This window comes from Sphaeramia orbicularis, chromosome 16 (assembly GCF_902148855.1).
Source record: "Sphaeramia orbicularis chromosome 16, fSphaOr1.1, whole genome shotgun sequence".
Lineage (NCBI taxonomy): Eukaryota > Metazoa > Chordata > Actinopteri > Kurtiformes > Apogonidae > Sphaeramia > Sphaeramia orbicularis.
The window spans coordinates 37600259-37619629 of NC_043972.1; the positions used below are offsets into that span (position 1 = coordinate 37600259).

Genomic DNA, 19371 nt, shown 5'->3' on the forward strand with positions numbered 1-19371 from the left:
GGAGAGCGCAGACATCCGCCAAGGCTGACCAATGGCCCCCCCACCCCCGATCACCACCAAAATTTAATAATTTCTTCCTTATCCCATTTCCAACAAACCCTGAAAATTTCATCCAAATCTGTCCATAACTTTTTGAGTTATGTTGCACACTAACGGACAAACAAACAAACCCTGGCAAAAACATAACCTCCTTGGAGGAGGTAATAAGAAGTGTGGGTGGGTGGTTATCATCAGCCGCCTCTGAACACTAAACATCCAACTGTTAATCATCGACAGTGTGGACTGTGAGCCGCTGTAAATTGATAGAAATGCAGGTATTTATTATAAAAGAAAAGTCAGCTGTTCATCATATTGGTAAGACAGAATAATTCAGAATAAACTTTGGAGCTCATCATGAGGTCTAACCACATAGATTAATATTTACCTTAGAGATTGTGTTTTAAAATTTGTACTTAAGATATTTTTTTACATGAATGTACAGTCACCGAAAAAAATATTAGACCATCAAAAGTCATCAGAACAATGGTGATGCAATCAAGTACTAACTCCTGTGTATCATGTGACTAAAACAGACAGAAAAGAAAACACAGAATGCCTAAAAGCACTGTTTTTGGCAGTACAATGCAATAGCTACTGATGTAAGAACTGAAGTGATTTTGGTTATTATCAAGAAAACATGGAAAATGGCTAGATATCAGCTCTGAAATTAAACTCTTATGAGCTTTTTTGTTATCATTATATTTGGCCAGACAAATGTACCTTTAGTTGAACCAGGCAATAGAATGAACAAGAAATTGAAGAAAACAAGGATGGTCTAATAATTTTTCATGAACAGTTCAATGAACAGTTTAGTATACTGCAATGATTTTGTGATGTGTAATGAAATAACTGGCAAATGGTGTGTTGGGATCATTGTTTACTTGGACTTGTGAGTCATATATACTGTGGTTGATTTAAGGGGAGAAAATCATGGTTATTCTCTGTTTTAAATACTTATATTGAAACTGAATAGTTTGCTAGTTTGTTTCGAAATAACACAGAGCAGGTTCCATATTAGCTGTTTTCACAATACAGTTTGGCAGATGGTTTGGACCCTGATCAAGCAGATTCATTGTTATTTACATTTGATACAAAAAGGTATGTGGTTTTATTGGTATCAGTTTGTTTAGTACAGATGGAAGGGAAGAAGAGTCAGTGCAGCATATTAAAGTACTTTAATGGACTTTTAAGTGATCTAGCAGGATCTTTATTCACCGTTTTGAAGGAACGCTACAATGCTGGGCAACACAGGGAGAACATGTAAAACTAGATATCCATTTAGGAAAAGTAAAACAATTTGACAACATTTGAGCATTTGAGAGGTTTATCTTTGGTGTACTTCCACAATTATATGATCTGACTGAAACATGTGGTCTCAGGGCTCCATCCATCCATCCATCCATCCATCCATCCATCCATCCATCCATCCATCTTGACCAGAGGAGGGCGCCGTTTGGCAGCCTTAGGACTGGACTGCACAACAAGGGTTTACACACAATCATGTTCACTTCCGTTCTTTCTGTCCATTCACTGACATAATGAACACAGTCACAGTAACCCTGACAGTGTGACGGTCCGGTCAGTGTTTCCTCTGCTGTTAATATCTCATACAGAAACAACTCCATGGATTTATTAACTTTACTACATGTTTTCTCTGTGGCCTTTGTGGGTAAGAAACCTGAATTTGAGTATTTTATACCTTCTGATTGTGCATGTCATTGAATTTTTATTACTTCGCTTAAATCTCTAACCACCAAAATGCATTACTTATGTATGCATTGGATGTTACATAAAGATCATATCATAAAAGTAGACACAAGATCTTACATCATATTTCAGATTTTTTGTGTTGAATGTTTGAAGGTACGTAATGGTCCACTAAATGTTTGATTCTGTTTCAGTAAATATTCTCATATCTGTGACTGTTTCCTCCAGGTTTAACCAAAGGAAATAGTCCGTTACCAGCTGGTCCTCTGAATGCAGCTGTAGGAGGAAATGTGCTGTTCAAAACAAAACTGGATCCAACACCATTGCAATCAATAATATGGGGATTTGGCACAGTTGGTACAATCATCACTTCTACTTCTACCGAAGACACAATTACACCAGGTTATGAAGGCAGGCTCACTGTCAACACTTCTACTGGGTCTCTGGAGCTCAGGAATGTGTCTACAGATGACAGTGGAATCTATACTGTGACCATTATACCACAAACAGGACGGGTGCTAACCGGAACCACAACACTGAATGTACAGGGTAAGAAAATGTTTCACAGATTACATCTATTCCAGTGATGAACAGAGGACAGTAACCACTGCTTCAGTGTAAGAAATACTACTGTTTGTTCAATCTGTGTTCATTGTTTTAAAGAACATGTATTAAAGTGGTTGGAAATCAGACCGGTAGGATAATAACATCTAATAATGTGTTGGGTTGTATATTTACAAGGAATTTTATTTGACTTTTATTACTATTACACACAGAATTTTAACATTTCTTGTATTTTAAAATCCATGAAACCTAATTTGTATAAGATATGTCAAATTCTGAAAATAATACTTAGCTATTCTCTCACCAATTTGAGTTATATATGAATCATTATGAGACTGTATGACAGAGGATGGTTTGCAATAGCACATTCTCAAATAACAACTAAAGAAGTGCTGCTTTTCATTTTGTATTTTGACAGGACCTATTATAATCTCTGAAAGTGTATTCTGTGTTTTACATGGCAGTAATTACAAGTCACTGCAATGTTGTTCTCAACTGTCCTTTCATCATTAGATGGTAAATATTAAACCAGTTTATTTTCCATCCACAGTTCCAGTCTCTAATGTGAAAATAAACACCAGCAGCACAGACTTAATGGAGTTCAGCTCTGTCCGTCTGTCCTGCTCCTCCTCTGGATCTACTCCATCTTTCCACTGGTTTAACGACAGCTCTGAGGTTACAGCAGACAGAGTTCAGATCACTGATGGAGGATCCACTATGACTATAGTCAGTGTGACCCGCTATGACCAGGGACCATTCATGTGTTTTGTGTCCAATCTGGTCAGTAATGGAACCAGTGATCCGGTAACCTTCACCATCAGCTGTGAGTTATTAACCTACACACTGAGTATTTTAACTGTCTTTGTACACTGTATGTAAGCATTAGGGTTCAGTTAAGAGGTGGTCAATGGAGATATTGCAATTTAAGGCTTTATGAATATTGAGAATATTGCTTGTTGCATCTTACTGTCAAAGGAGCCCATCTAACCTTTTCATATGAAATGCAATGACCAGTAAAATACTTAGCCAACAGTGATGAATCTGAGTCTGGTGGTCTAAGAATGGAGGCAGAGGTGTCTTTTAAAGATTACATTACTGTAATCCAGGACAGAAAAACAAATACTGCTTCAGTGATTCACTTCCTACTACATTATGGGGAAGTTAGATCTGCTTCTGTACAGGTAACCAATTTTTTTGTTTTACGTTGGTAACAGGTTAATCAATGTAATATTTAAATGTTGGTTTTTGATCCAGTCATACAAAGACCCAGATGTTTGTTCTCAATGCAGTATTAATTATTGTAATGAATTTAGAGTTGATGAAATGATGAAAAGCTTCCCGGAGGGTTTCAGCACAGCCATACAGTACCATATCATCAGCATTTGAAGATGTGATCATGTTGAGATTGTATACAGGATAGGACCCAGTAGGGCTGCACGATTTTGGCAAAAAAAAAAAATCCCAATTTTTTCCTCTAAAAACTCGATTTTTGATTTTGATTTCGATTTTTGGGTAAAACTACAAAAGACAACAGAAGTCAGCATGTCGTTTTCGTGAGCAGCCCACAATGCAAGGCACTGCTCTGACCTCAAATCTGTGATGGTATCATGTGATGAACCCACAGAAGTTTATTTTTTCTTAATCAAATCTTTATTGAATGAAGTAGAGTATACAAACAATGTATACAACAAGAAAAAAACATAAGTTTGCCAGGGGGAATACACTATAATACAATGTCCAAATCAGAGCAAATAACTTATGTTTTTTTATAGCCTTTTTGTTTCCAGATTTATCTAACAGCTTTAAATAAAGTTCAACATCTTTCAAAAAATAAATAATATTTGGTTTTGTGTTACAGAATTTACATTTGTGAATGAAAAATTTAGCAAGTAAGAGGACAAAATTAATTATTTAAAAAAAAAAAAAAAAAAAGATATATATATATATATATATATATATATATATATATATATATATATATATATATATATATATATATATATATATATGTACAGGGTGGGGAAGCAAAATTTACAATATTTTGAGGCAGGGATTGAAGTGTATGACCAGTTAGTTTATTGAAAGTCATGAGAATTTATTTGCCACAAGAAAATTTACATAATAGAAAATGTTTTTATTCTATGTGTCCTCCTCCTTTCTCAATAACTGCCTTCACACGCTTCCTGAAACTTGTGCAAGTGTTCCTCAAACATTCGGGTGACAACTTCTCCCATTCTTCTTTAATAGTATCTTCCAGACTTTCTCATAATAGTTTTGCTCATAGTCATTCTCTTCTTTACATTATAAACAGTCTTTATGGACACTCCAACTATTTTTGAAATCTCCTTTGGTGTGACGAGTGCATTGAGCAAATCACACACTCTTTGACGTTTGCTTTCCTGATTACTCATATGGGCAAAAGTTTCTGAAAAGGTATGGATAATAGTGTTAGATATGATTATGACATCAATATATGTTTGGTTTCAAAACAATTGACGTAGTGCCTGCTGAGAAAAAACAACTAAATGTTCATTGTAAATTTTGCTTCCCTACCCCGTATACATATATATATATATATATATATATATATATATATATATATATATATATATATATACACACATATATAGATATATATACATACATATACATATACATATATATACACACACACACACACATATATACATATATATACATATATATACGTACATACATATATATATACACACACACACACACACACACACACACACACACACACTCATTTAGTTATCTTTTTTTTTTTTTTTTTAAATTAGAGTTTTTATTTATTTCAGTTAATGCACATGTCTTTTCAATTATAGTTTTCATTCATTAGTTTTCATTAACAATAATAACCTTGGTGGACACATACTTTTTCTTTGCTCATCCAATCACACATTTGTTTAACTTGCTCTTTTCTACTGGACTTTTCCTTCATGTCTGGAAATCTGGACATGACATCGTACTTCACAAATGTGGAGATAAAACTGATCTTAACAACTAATAAAGTCCTGCAATCGTGAGTTAATATCCAGATCCAATAATGTGTCCACATCAGTCTGATTTCATACCTAAACACAGTGTCGTCACTGCAAATACATTGGTAACAAATTACATTAAGTCTGTTTTTGGTAGAGGGAAATATGGAGCCACTATTTTTGTTAACAATGGGTGTTATATGGATTTTTTTTGTGCCAGTGTATTCAAACAAAACTTTTTAATTCTAAAACAAAAATATGAATTTGAAAGAGAATAAAGCTCTTTTTGGTGGAAAAGGGATAACAAGGTCTCTGTGTTCACATGCACCTGATGGATAGTCTGGTGACGCCTGAACTCAATGTGAACAACTATCGGGTCACTGAGCAGCTCACTCAATTGAGCTGTCACTCAAAAACGTATCAGCCAACGAGGATGCATCTCATAATATATATATATATATATATATATATATATATATATATATATATATATATATATAAAATTTTATTTTATTTTTATTTATTTATTTTTCCTGGGTATCTGGGCTCACAGAAGTGATACCAGTGTAAGTCAGTGACAGGCATCAGTCGTGCGTGCGTGGACCACGTAATATGAGTGATCCACATGCGGTTCTATTTAAACTGGGGGATCCGTACGTGGAACAGACCGACCCAGGACACGCTGGAGGGATTCTATCTGTGGAGCTGGTGGATGTGTGTGGGCAGAGGGCTGTCTGGGCTCCTCTGCTGAGGCTGATGACCCCGAGACCCGGACCCGGTTCGGAAGAAGACAGTACGGTACGGATCCGGGACAACGTAAGATGAGTGATCCGCATGCAGTTCTATTTCAGTTGCGGGATCCGTGCGTGAAGCCACGGCTTACATTGCTATAAGTACTGCGGGCTCATTAACACATTTAAAGTCCGGTCATTACATGGACTTCTGTGACAGACCGCTGTCACTGATAGGAGGAGGAGCCTACGGGAGCCCGCAGGCACGAGAGAGATGAAATCGATTTTACGATTTCCCTTTTTTAAAAATCGTCCTAATTAAAAAATCCGATTTCGATTTAAAATCGATTAATCGTGCAGTCCTAGGACCCAGTATTGAACCTTGTGGGACTGCTTTTGAGAGTGATAAAAATTCTGAGTGATCATTTACTAAAATAACACAAGTAGTCCTGAAACCATTTACAAATTAAAGAGTCAAACTCACCATTGTATATCTTCTGCAGGAGCAGAGTATAGTCAACAGTGTCCAATGCTTTTGCTAAATCAACAATGGTTTGACACTCTGGAATTTGTTTTGTGCCAATATATTCAAACAAAACTTCTTAATTCTCAAACAAAATAAATGAATTTGAAAGAGAATAAAGGTCACCCAAGCAAAAAAAAAAAAGTAATTGCAAAATCAAAGCCTATAACTTGCAAACAAATCATCTGTGTTATTGTGTAAAGTATTAGTATTTTGCTCTTTTCACAACATGTCCTTTTGTTTACAGTTCTGTCTGTTTCTCGCTGCTGGCTTTACTGTTACGCTCCCCACTTTTTCGTTTGCGCCCTGTGATTCTTTGTTTACAGTTTTGGCACAGACCTCTTGGGTGGGTGGGTTATTTATGAGATGCATCCTCGTTGGCTGATACGTTTTTGAGTGACAGCTCAATTGAGTGAGCTGCTCAGTGACCCGATAGTTGTTCACATTGAGTTCAGGCGTCACCAGACTATCCATCAGGTGCATGTGAACACAGAGACCTTGTTATCCCTTTTCCACCAAAAAGAGCTTTATTCTCTTTCAAATTCATATTTTTGTTTTAGAATTAAAAAGTTTTGTTTGAATACACTGGCACAAAAAAAATCCATATAACACCCATTGTTAACAAAAATAGTGGCTCCATATTTCCCTCTACCAAAAACAGACTTAATGTAATTTGTTACCAATGTATTTGCAGTGACGACACTGTGTTTAGGTATGAAATCAGACTGATGTGGACACATTATTGGATCTGGATATTAACTCACGATTGCAGGACTTTATTAGTTGTTAAGATCAGTTTTATCTCCACATTTGTGAAGTACGATGTCATGTCCAGATTTCCAGACATGAAGGAAAAGTCCAGTAGAAAAGAGCAAGTTAAACAAATGTGTGATTGGATGAGCAAAGAAAAAGTATGTGTCCACCAAGGTTATTATTGTTAATGAAAACTAATGAATGAAAACTATAATTGAAAAGACATGTGCATTAACTGAAATAAATAAAAACTCTAATTTAAAAAAAAAAAAAAAAAAGATAACTAAATGAAACTGTATTGTGTGCTTACAAAACTAACTAAACTAACTAACTAACTACAAAACTATAAAAATTATGGATAGAATTCCCTTTGTTTTCATCTTTGTCAATGCTAGATTGATATGAAGTCGATTTTTGTCGCCTGAGCAATTTTAGCTGGCAGCACTTCACGGTCTGTCACTTCTCATCACTTGTCGTTTATAGTCGTCTTCTCGTCACTACTCTACCTGGTAACGTGGAGACTAAAGTTGGGAGAGAGCAGGAAAGTCCTGTATGGGATTTATGTGAATACAACAGGGATGAAAATAAAAGATATGACGAAACTAAAACTAAACTAAAACAAAGCATTTAGAAAAAAACAAAAACTAATAAAAACTGTCAAACCTGCTCAAAAAACTAATTTAAACTAACTGAATTAGAGGGGGAAAAAGTCACAACTAAATAAAACTAAACTATAATGAAAAATCCAAAACTCTTATAACCTTGGTATCCAGTTTATCCTCCTGTTGCTTTATTGTAATCAACAGTTTTTAACATGTCTCCTTGGTTTGAGGAAGGCAGTAGGCGACTATCACCAGTAGAGAACTCCATATTAAACTCTTACCAAGAGCAGCAAAATATATGTTCATAGATCTGTGATGAGTTATTGGTTAAATAGGGATTAGAAGGAAGATGAGGATGACAAGGTTTTCTTCTACATTTACTGCTTTTCAAAGTTTTACTGGAAGTGAAAGTGCTCCATATTAATTCCATGTGGTAATTGGTTTATGCTTTTCTCAAGGATAATGTGAATTTATTTCTGTGTTCTCCCAGTACATCTTACTAGGGTCCAGGCTTTATCTCTCGCTTTCAAGAACATTGACAGGTTTGTGGAAACCCAAGGGCTTGGTCTGCCTTTAAGATTTTAAAAAATGTTCATGTTATTGGATGAGGAATGAATTTGTAGAATATTTAAGTGTCAGTTTTACATCTAGTATTTCAGTTTTATGATGTATAATACTCTTAGCAAGGTCACTGACAAAAGATTATCATTACATGGGTTTAAATGTTTTTTGAGTTGATTCTTGACCTTGATCATTGCATTCTAGCACTTTCTAACACAACCTAGACGACAATAATCACTATGACCAAACTAAAAACTTCCAGATTCTGTTATTTTGTTCTACCTTGTACATAGAGTCAGATCTATAAACGCTGATTTTGAGGGATCTTTCAGGTCAGGTCTGGTTGGTCAGTCAGCTGTAACAGATATTGCCACACATCTCTTTTTTTGGAGAGGTTTTGGAATCAGTGGTCGAGTAAAATTATACTCATGCACAGTCTGAGTCCTATGGAAGAGGATTAGGGCCACTGGGGGGAAAAAAAAAAATTAAGGTCCAATATATTGTTTTTATTATTATTCAGAGAAAAAGGTCAGAATTCTATGATTAAAGTCAGAATTCTTGAGATTAAGGTCAGAATTATGACTTTTTTTCTCAGAATAAAAATTAAAAAAAATATATTGGGCCTTATATATATATATATATATATATATATATATATTTTTTTTTTTTTTTTTTTCCCCAGGGGCCCTAATCCTCTTCTGTAGAGTCCTGCATGGTTAACTTAAAAAACGTTTCTGACAGAACGAGGTTGTTGAAGATAGAAGAATTTTTAACAGATCTAATTTAAAGTGACTATACAGACTCTAATATATCAGGGATGCACCAGTAAATCAGCCAGACATCAGTATCAGCTAATATTTGCTGATGTTGGCCAATATCAGTATCTGTCTATAAGAGGTTATTTAAACCAAAGGCAGTGGCAGATATTTATCCTGTTATAGTAAAGGTTTTTATCCATAATTTTGTTCATTTTATTCTGTGATGATTCAGAGATAATATGACAAAAGGCTGAAAAACTATGAAATACTCACAAGTTTTATAATTCTAATAAAACATTTATTCTTTAAGGGGGGATGAATAACAATAAAAACAAAATTAAGAAGCATAAAGTAACATTGGTATCGACACCAACTATTAGCCAAGAATTTTATCACCTATCCAGGATCACTCACGACAAATGCGACCTAGGGTTGGGATTTATAAATATTATAGTTTACAGCTGTAAATTGTAAATATCAGACACAAGGTGCCAAATTAACAATGGTTATTTTGATTGTAACCTTTATTTTCCTGCACTGGAAGCCTTCAGCCAAATGAAATCCATCATAACCCCTGATAAGATGTCAGGATATTCAGTGTTTATTTGCATGGTTCTCCTGTTGCATCTCTGTTTTATATCTGACTGGTGACCTGGTGTGTTTTGATGCGTTTGTGCAGACGAACTGCTAAAGGTGTTCACGCTGAATCATGTTGTTTAGTATCTCATCCTACTAACACAATGTTGGTTTTAATTTTTAATTCTGTTTTTTCTGTGTCCAGATGGCCCTGAAAATGTCACTTTGCAGGTATCTCCACCACAAAAATACCATCCAGAAGGTTCAGACGTCACTCTGTCCTGCTCAGCTGTTTCAGAACCTACAGTTGAGTTTACATGGTTGTTTAATGGAGTCCCTCAGTCTGGTAAAGGAGCAGAGTTCAGACTGATGAACATTCAGATGAATCACAGTGGAAGTTACAGCTGTGAGGCTTTTAACAGCAAAACCATGAGAAATGAAACATCTCAACCTTTACTCATCTCTGTTCTGAGTAAGTCTGGACTTAAAGCTCTTTATATAGTTTGCTGTAAAACATTTTAAATAAAAGAAGTTAAACAGCAGCTGTAAATGTAGTCTCTTTCTGGAAGTGTTGTATTATATTTGTATTAATTTTTAGTTGAATGCAGCTGAACAGTGCATTTTAACAGAACTTTTACAAACTAAATAAAAAGATACTAAAGGTTTATACAGCAAAATGAAACCATTTTAAATGTATTTTTTACTAAAGATAATGATCATTAAAGACAATTAAATAAGCAATCGAAAAAATCACTTCTAGAGTAGATATCAGTGACAGGTCTAATACTGTTCTGTCCAGTACCTTGTCCTATAGTATACTTTACATCTGCTTTGGAGCTTTCTTCATTTGACACTGAGCTGAGTTCATTTTTTCCTAAACTTCAGCTACATATTCAGCAGCCTTTTCTTCAAACTGACTCCTAACTCAGTTTTACTCTCTGTATGCCACCATATTGCAGAGGAAGCACCTTTAACACTGTTAAACTCACAAGAATACCATCCACAGAGGTCAAACCCCAGTCTGATAAACTCAGGTGACTCCAGACTGTCAGTCCTATTCTTTTATTGTCTGAATGAAAACCTCCAGCCTCACACTAACTGGACCAACAACTCTGAGATATAAAACATCTCATGCATCAGTTTCATCTGGTATGAGTTGAAGTTTAGAGGTTCTGTGCATATTTTAATATTGCAAAATTATCATTGAGAAGACTGTTATAATCAGTACTGTTACATCAGTGATTTTCAACCTTGGGGTCTGGACCCCACGTGGGCTCACCTGAAATTTAAATGGGGTCACCTGAAATTTCTAGTAATTGGTTTAAAAAAAAAAACTTTAAAAAAAACTTACTAATAAAAATATATTGTGAGTTGAGAGACAATCCCAATACATAAAAGGCATGACAAACTCTGAGTCTGAAACTGAAGCATTGTGGTACTGTTTATCTTTCAAATGTTCATTGTGGCCAGTTTCAGATGCTGCAGCTCTTTGGTAATTCATAGTTTGAATTATTGTTTGTTCAGTATTAATTTGCAGCTTTGTAAATACAAGCTCAACTGACTGTACATATCTTGACCAAGGAAAAAAAAAAAGCCTAAATGCTGTCTATAATTAACGTTTATTTGCAACATAGTATAGCAAACTATTACATGATCAAAACAAATTAATTTTAGCAAAAAAAAAAAAATAATAAAGTCTCTGTTTTGAATGTCTGCTGTCACCAGAAATTTGTGATGTTAAAATGGGGTCACAAGTCAAAAAAGGTTGGGAAAGACTGTTGTACATTAAAAAGAATAGTGGAAAACAGTCTCCTGCACAGGGGTGTGAATATGGACAGTGCAGGTAGAACAGTGGCTCAGGGGCCTGTGGATGGGGGCCATAGAGAGAAAGTGGACCCTACTGGCCCAATTACAAGCCCTTATATAAGATTCAGATTCCAGTTTAGAAACAGGCCTGTGTTTACCAGTAGAACTGAAGACAAAACAGATGTTTATTCTATGCCAAAAACACCTACAAATAAGCTGTAAAAAACCTATTGAATGAATTGTTTCTAACTTCTATTGATAGTTTTGACATATAAACACAAGCAATGATCATTTCTAGGTCATATGTATACTGATGCTGTCTAATGTCAAGACTTTTGTTTGTGTTCAGTAACAAGTTTATAGAAGCATATCATACTATACCCAGATGCACAGAGGGCTTGATTTTGCTCAGTATTTAAAACGTCTCATCTTCCTGTTTTGTTTATATTTACAGAGCTTTTCTAGTCTTGTTACTGTCATCCCTTTTTTTTACTGTTTTTTAGTCATGCCACTAAAATCCTTAGAGACTGCATATTTGAGAGAGTGATATTCAACTAAACAGAAAGGTTATGAAAATGTTAAAGGTTTAGTTGAAGAAACTTGTGGTGTTAACAGTTTCCTTCTGCTTTTTTCAGTACTTCATTTTTCTCAGACTTTGTTTTAAAGTCATTTCAATGTCACAGCAATGACTGAGTTGTGTATTTTTTTAAAGGGGTCATATTTGGCTAAACCCACTTTTATTAGTCTTTGGTACATTTATTTGTATATTTGGACCCTAATAGTTCACAGAGTTTGAATTCGAACCCTCCAGGTGCTGCAAAGCTATCTTTATATTCATTTTGGCAAAAATCGAGTGGATTTCTACAACCCGTTTTATTCCTGCTTAATTAGTTACGTCTATAGCTAGTTACATCACGACATTTGCACATTTAAGATCAACTTCCAATGAACATTTCTCCGAGTACGCCATAATTGTTTGTCACCACCAGCGGTTGTAGACCATACTGAAAACATGCCCAAACTTCGAGCTGATTACTTGTTCAGTTCAGTTGTTGGTTGAACGGGACAGAGAAATTTGCAGTTAAGTTTGCATTTAAAGGGCCAGCACTTAAAAAGACCTTTGTGGAGTCATTACTCAAAAATAGGGTTGAAGATGAACCTGTGGCGATGAATTAATGAAGAATTCAGACCCAAGCATAGCATTTACAGTTTCTGTAGAGCACAGGGAAATGTGTTAAAATGCATAATCCCATTTTTAAAAAAAATTATACATATATATATATATATATATATATATATATATATATATATATATATATATATATATATATATATATATATCACTCCTTTAAGTGTAAAATAACTGCAGTGAGTGTGGATGGTTCATGTTTTATTTCATACTCAGTCAACACTCGGATATGTCTTGATTTCACAATTTTCACACAGTCTTTTTTTTTTTTCCCTACAGAGAATATATCAGATGTTTCTGTCACCTCCTCTACAGCCCTGCCAGTTGAAGGACAGTCACTCAACTTAACCTGTGATGCTTCTGGATCTGTGTTCACCAAAGAATGGATGAAAGACGGCTCAAACCTGATCTCTACTGACAACATAATGTTTTATGACAACAATACAGTGTTGTCCTTTAAGAATCTGAGAAGAAAGGACAATGGGAGATACACCTGTAGAGTCATCAGTCCCATTAGCAATGACAGTTTCACATATGTCATGGATGTTAACTGTAGGTAACAGTGTGAATTTACTCTTCAATTATTGAAAGTGCAATTTCTTTATTCTATTTTACAGTATTTTACTAGACACAAATACTGATTATTTGTGCTTCCCTATTTGTTTTTCAGATGGACCAGAAAATATTAAAATCAATGGTCCAAATAAAATCTATGTAGGAAAAACTTTAAAATTAAGTTGCTCTGCTGAGTCCACACCAACTGCCACCTACACCTGGAAACACAATGGGAAAGTTATTCACCATTCTTCAGAGTACACTAAAGACTCAGTTGAATTATCAGACAGTGGAGAATATATCTGTGAAGCAACGAATAGTGTCACTGAGAAGACAGATTCCAACATGCGCAGACTGGAAGTAACACGTACGTATTTGGTGTTTACAAATTGTCTTTATACCCTGAAATTACTCCATTAATTTACAGTTTTTGTGTGGAGGTGTTTTTAGGCTGTGAGAGAGAAAAGAGTTAAGGTTGCCTGTAATTACAGAGGCTAAATCTATGATAGCACATTAGTTAAACAGCATATTATTTGGCCAAAAAGGAGTGTTCCAAGGCTCTGTACTATATAAACTAAAAGCTGTAAAATCACATAAATGGATTCATTTGATCCATAGGGAGGATTAGATGATGAGACAGTGTCTGACTTTAAAATACTGTTAAACTCACATTATAATTTCATTTTGTTTATCCCAGGCTGGAAATGTGGCCCTGGATGCATAGCTGGAATCGTGTTTGGATGCCTTGCAATAATTCTTCTAGTGGCTGCTCTCGTGTTAGCCATTGTGAAAAAGAAGTAAGTGGAACTTTGACTTGAGAATCTTAGCTGACTTTTCTCTGAGGTGCTGCAGCTTCACACTGTTCAACTTTTTAATTAAACATTTCATACACTGGGAAAAATCCAAAATCTTACCAAGTGTATTTTTTTGATTTCTATTCAAAATATCTCGTCACACTTAAAATAAGACATAATCACCTAAAGAGTAACTTTTCAGTGAGAAATAAGAAATAATTTTTAGACAGTAGATCTTGAAAATCTTATTTCAAGAAATCTTTCCAAGATAATTTTCACTTGTTCCATTGGCAGATTTTTATTTTTTTTTTTTTTTGCTTGAATTAAGCAGAAAATAAATAAATAAATACATACGTACATACATACGTACATACATACATACATACATACATACATACATACATACATACATACGAGGGCCGTTCAATAAGTTCATGGCCTCACCCAGAACAGAACAACACAGACTGATAATTTATATTTTATTTTTCAACATAATCTCCATTTGCAGCAATGCACTTGGTCCATCGATGTTCAAGCATCACTATCCCATCACGAAAGAATGTAACATCCTGTATTATAACAACCAGTATTTCTGGGTGAGGCCATGAACTTATTGAACAGCCCTCGTACATACATACATACATACATACATACATACATACATACATACATAAATCCATCTCTTGAATTGAGCAAAAAATCTGCCAATGGAACAAGTGAAAATTATCTTGGTAAGATTTCTTGAATTCAAGATTTTCCAGATCTATCGTCTAAAAATAAGTTCTTATATCTCACTGAAAGGTTACTCTTTAGGTGATTATGTCTTATTTTCAGTGTGATGAGATATTTTGACTAGAAATGAGAAAAATACACTTCGTAAGATTTTGATTTTTTTCCAGTGTAGTTTTAATGTAAAAAAACATGAAACTATTCTATAACTCATACTGATTTGTAAACCAATCTGAGAACAATGATCATGTTAAAATCAGGTTTCAACTTTAACCAAGAAAGAGCTGTATATATTATAAATATTAGCCACAGCCTAAGTTAGTTTTTAAGTAAATCAGAATAAAACATTTTATATTTGTCAGACATTTGGGACACACTAAATCTGATCAACAAAAACTGCTGTTAAGTGTTTAAAAGCAGCTCAATGTTCTGGTCTAGGTATTTTTGACATAATACAGTTGTTCTTCAAGCCTATATAGTATAGACGTTGCATGTATGATATCTAAATGACATGGTAATACCTCATTTGCTATCCAAACAGATACCTGATGGAAAAATTCTCCAAAGGAACCTCAAACAGAACAGGTAAGTTGCTGTGTGAGCTATGTTTAACATGTGTTCGAGTATTTATTATTCACTAAAATGATTTATTTGTGTTATTTTTAAGAGGGTGAAGGCCAAGACAATACTGCATACGGTGGAAGTCAGGTAAGATGTCATCAAAGAAATTTGGAAACACAGACGAAATGTATACACAGAGTTTGCTCAGACAGAACGCAGAATGGATCTTAATACAAGTGATAACGGATTAATCATCACCGAAGGTGTTTTTATAGATTATAAAGAAGTGAAGAAGTGTCATGAAGTGATGTCCTCTAGTGAGTTACACTGGAACATACTTAAGAAAAAAATTATGTTTTGTTCCTGTTCAAATTATGCACAATTACACATAAACAGCCTGGTTGAAAAAAGTCACCACTTGGATTTACAGCAGAAAATACAGTAGTTCAGACCCTTCCGTTGGATCATTACCGGAGTGATTAATATGTTTCATCAACAACAAGGTCTTTAACCCTTTAACTGATGCAGTGAGTAACTTCTCATTTTTTAAAGGAGTGATATTTAGCCTTTTTAAATGGAATTATGCATTTTAAAACATTTCCCTGTGGTCTACATAGACTGTAAATGCTATGCTTGGGTCTGAATTCTTCATTAATTCAACTCCACAGGTCCATCTTCAGCCCTATTTCTGAGTAATGACACCAGAAGGGTCGTTTTGAGCGCTGGCCCTTTAAATACAAATGAGCCACTTCACACCCCACCCCCTCCAGGTTGTTGACCGGGCTTCTCTGTCCCATTCAAACACTTGAGTTCATTAATACAACCAACAACTGAACATTTTAGGTAACTGGCTCAAATTTTGGACATATTTTCAGTTTTTACTACAACCGCTGCTGCTGGTAAACTGCTGGTTCATCTGAAGTCTTGACCTTATATGTGCAAATATTGTGATGTAACTAGTTATAGATGCAACAAATTAAGCAGGAATTGAAACTGGTTGTAGAAATCTACTCGATTTTTACCAGAATGAATATAAAGGGAGCTTTGCAGCACCTGGAGGGTTCAAATTAAAACTTTTTTGGGTCCAAATACACAAATAAACGAACCAAAGACAAATAAAAGTGGGTTTAGCAAAATATAACCCCTCTAAACAACCATCAGTTTAATAGAGAGATTGGACTATGTTTCAGTGAAAAAGGGTCATGTGGTCTGATGAGTCCAGACTGACCCCATTCCAGAGCGATGGGTGGATCAGGGTGAGAAGAGAGGTGGATCGAGTGATTACCCATCATGCCTAGAGCCTATAGTACAAGCCTGTGGGGTCAGTGTTATGATCTGGGGTTACTTCAGGTCAAGTCTAGGTTCAGCAATGTTATGTGTCCAGAAAATGATGAAAATATATCTTGTTAAATTGCATAAGCTTCTCAAAATGTTGCTACAGTAAATGTACGTATGTCATAACAAAAACTACAGAGTGAGTTTCTGACTTTTTTCTGTGGTTGATGCTTAGCAATTTTAACAATACTTGTGCAAGTTGAGGAAGTTGTAGTAACATCCAAGTTCATGTGAAATGGTTCAGTCTACAGTGTCTGGTGTCATAAACGTCAGCAACAGTAAAACCACTGTTATCTCAAGTTTGTCCTTCAAGAGTATATGACAGTGAATTAAAGCAAATGAAAACCAGTAGAATTCTGGTTATGCTTAGAGCTGCAGTGACCATTTGAGTGGCTCTGAGACTTTTGCCTTTTACTAGAATTATGTATTTTCATTGTTTTATTTTGCAGCAAAATGATTTTCTTGACTTCCAAAATTACCCTTGTAATTGACAAACATCATGTGTGATTGATGATTTAAACATTATCAATTTTTATATAATATTTTTTACAATATTTGTTTCTCTTTGTCTCCTGGTTGTTTTTTATTTTCTGCTGTAAGGTCCATGTGGTGTACTGGAAAGGGTTGGACTTCTTTTTACAGGGTCATTGTTCATCATAACATGCAAATTTAAACTGGGCAGTAGATTTTATACCTGGATAGTAGTTGTAAATATGAGCAAACAAAAAATAAAAGACAAGAAAAGAAAATGGCCAGATTCATATGAAAGTTTCCTTCCAGTTAACTGACTCATCCCAGGGTTATGTTTATGACACCACTTTATTCCAGACTTTGGACCAGGAAGAAGATATTCAGTGGAAACAACAGTTACTGAACATATGCTGTAAAATGTCTCACGTTTGCATTTGATTACATTAGGATAGAATGTTTATATGTCAGTCATTTCTTCGTTTAAAATAGAAAAAATAATGATATTTGCTGAGTTTATCTCAAAGCAAATTTTAGTCTTCTCCCTTTTCCCCCTTTCATTGTAGGAGCTGAACTATGCAGATGTCAGATTTTTCCGGAACAGAAATGGAGGTAACGTGGAGCTTGGTCAACAGAATGAAGTATCAGAATATGCCGCGGTTCGTGTGAACAATAAACCTCCTGCCACTTCCTCACCGCCTACCTATAACGCCCACATGGAGCGAGTAAAGAGACCAGCTCCTCAGCCTGATTATGATGGCCCGCAGTATGCTCAGGTCCGCAGGAACTGACTACGGTGGGTTTGGTGGATCAGCTACTCAGGACACATTAGAGACCAGGAGCATCTAACATGACGTCAAAGAAACCATGACACCCACGCTCAGTTTCTATTAGAGAACTCCGTGGACTTCAGTGCACATAGTTAAAGCACCTCTGTGGTGGTTAATAATCAACCTGCCTAACAATTAATGCCATGACAAAGGTTGGAAAGCTCAGAGTTGGCCTGTCAGTTTTCCGTGCACTAAATATAATAGTTTTCCAACGTCTTTGTTAAGCACTGTATGTGTAAAGTTAATGCAGATTCTGTTTATATTCTGTCTATGTGCTATGTATATATAAATACTTTTATGCTTTTGTACTTTTTGCGTTAGTCTACACTTGACGATTGCCTCATTTTTGATTACACGTGATTTTATTTGAAATTCCAGCTTTATCTTTGTTTCATTTTTTGATTCACTGTAATGGTCATTGTACATGCTGCAAAATGAAACCTATCAGGTCTTATTTACAGTGATTCTGTTCAGGGCATGAGGACATCTCAGTATCAAGATCATTATTTGAGTCATTACAACCGATAACGTTAGTGACCTCCAAAGTCCAAAGGAACTGTAGGCTCTGTAATTTAATCACACCATGACATGTCATAAAGCAACAACCACAATGAGCCATTTTAACCCTCAAAGACCTAAACAGCCTAAAAGCATCTACTTCTCTAAATGTTTAATATGTTTTGAGCCACTAATCCTGTCAATATATATATTTTTTTTTTAAATACCATGTAAAATGCAGTTTTCTCAGTTTTGCAGCATCAGAAATGACCCATTTGGCTACGTAGTGAACATGAAAACACCATAATTTCCTACAACACTGATTTCACTGAAAAATCCCATGTTTGACAGTGGTTGTAGACACTTGATTTTATGTTCAGGTGACATGCTTTGGTGTAAAACTCACTTGTTCCTTCAGTTTTCTCTGTTTTGACGTAACCACCTTTGAATTAGCCCTGAGCTGCTATAAACATCCACATGGTCAGTAAGTTAAATATAGGAGTACACCTGCTTTTCACTGAAAAATATGGGGTTTAATATTTTAATAAATGCTGATACATTTCTAAGGAAGGGTTGAGTGTAGAGAAAAATTTATTTGGACATCGCCACAAAAATAGCTGCAGGTCTTTAAGGGTTAAGGATACTATGATATTGATAAGCCAGCGCAGTTCCAATGCAAAGCACATAATAGTCTGAACAAAAGTCTATTTGATATCCAGTCATTTGGTGAATGGGCCATAAATGTAGGCCTGTTAGGAATATCTTAATCTTTAACCTTGGAGGTGATAAT

The 19371-nt window shown here is 35.1% G+C and overlaps 1 protein-coding gene across 1 annotated transcript; it reads left to right on the top strand.

Annotated features, from left to right (window-relative positions):
* The first annotated feature begins 1576 nt into the window (after positions 1-1576).
* On the top strand, positions 1577-18830 carry LOC115436050 (carcinoembryonic antigen-related cell adhesion molecule 1-like). The gene is made up of 10 exons (XM_030158757.1): positions 1577-1708; positions 1975-2295; positions 2861-3133; positions 10022-10288; positions 13091-13363; positions 13482-13733; positions 14064-14163; positions 15431-15474; positions 15557-15597; positions 17820-18830. Exons 1-10 carry the CDS (start codon positions 1663-1665, stop codon positions 18042-18044), a joined length of 1842 nt encoding a protein of 613 aa, XP_030014617.1. The 5' UTR covers positions 1577-1662; the 3' UTR covers positions 18045-18830.
* The last annotated feature ends 541 nt before the right edge of the window (positions 18831-19371 follow it).

Bases quoted from the DNA above. Each gene is read 5' to 3' on its own strand.
- LOC115436050 (XM_030158757.1), top strand. From the start codon at position 1,663: ATGGATTTATTAACTTTACTACATGTTTTCTCTGTGGCCTTTGTGG. The intron at 13,364-13,481 runs GTAGGTAACAGT...TTTGTTTTTCAG, and splicing joins ATATGTCATGGATGTTAACT to ATGGACCAGAAAATATTAAA. The intron at 15,598-17,819 runs GTAAGATGTCAT...CTTTCATTGTAG, and splicing joins CTGCATACGGTGGAAGTCAG to GAGCTGAACTATGCAGATGT.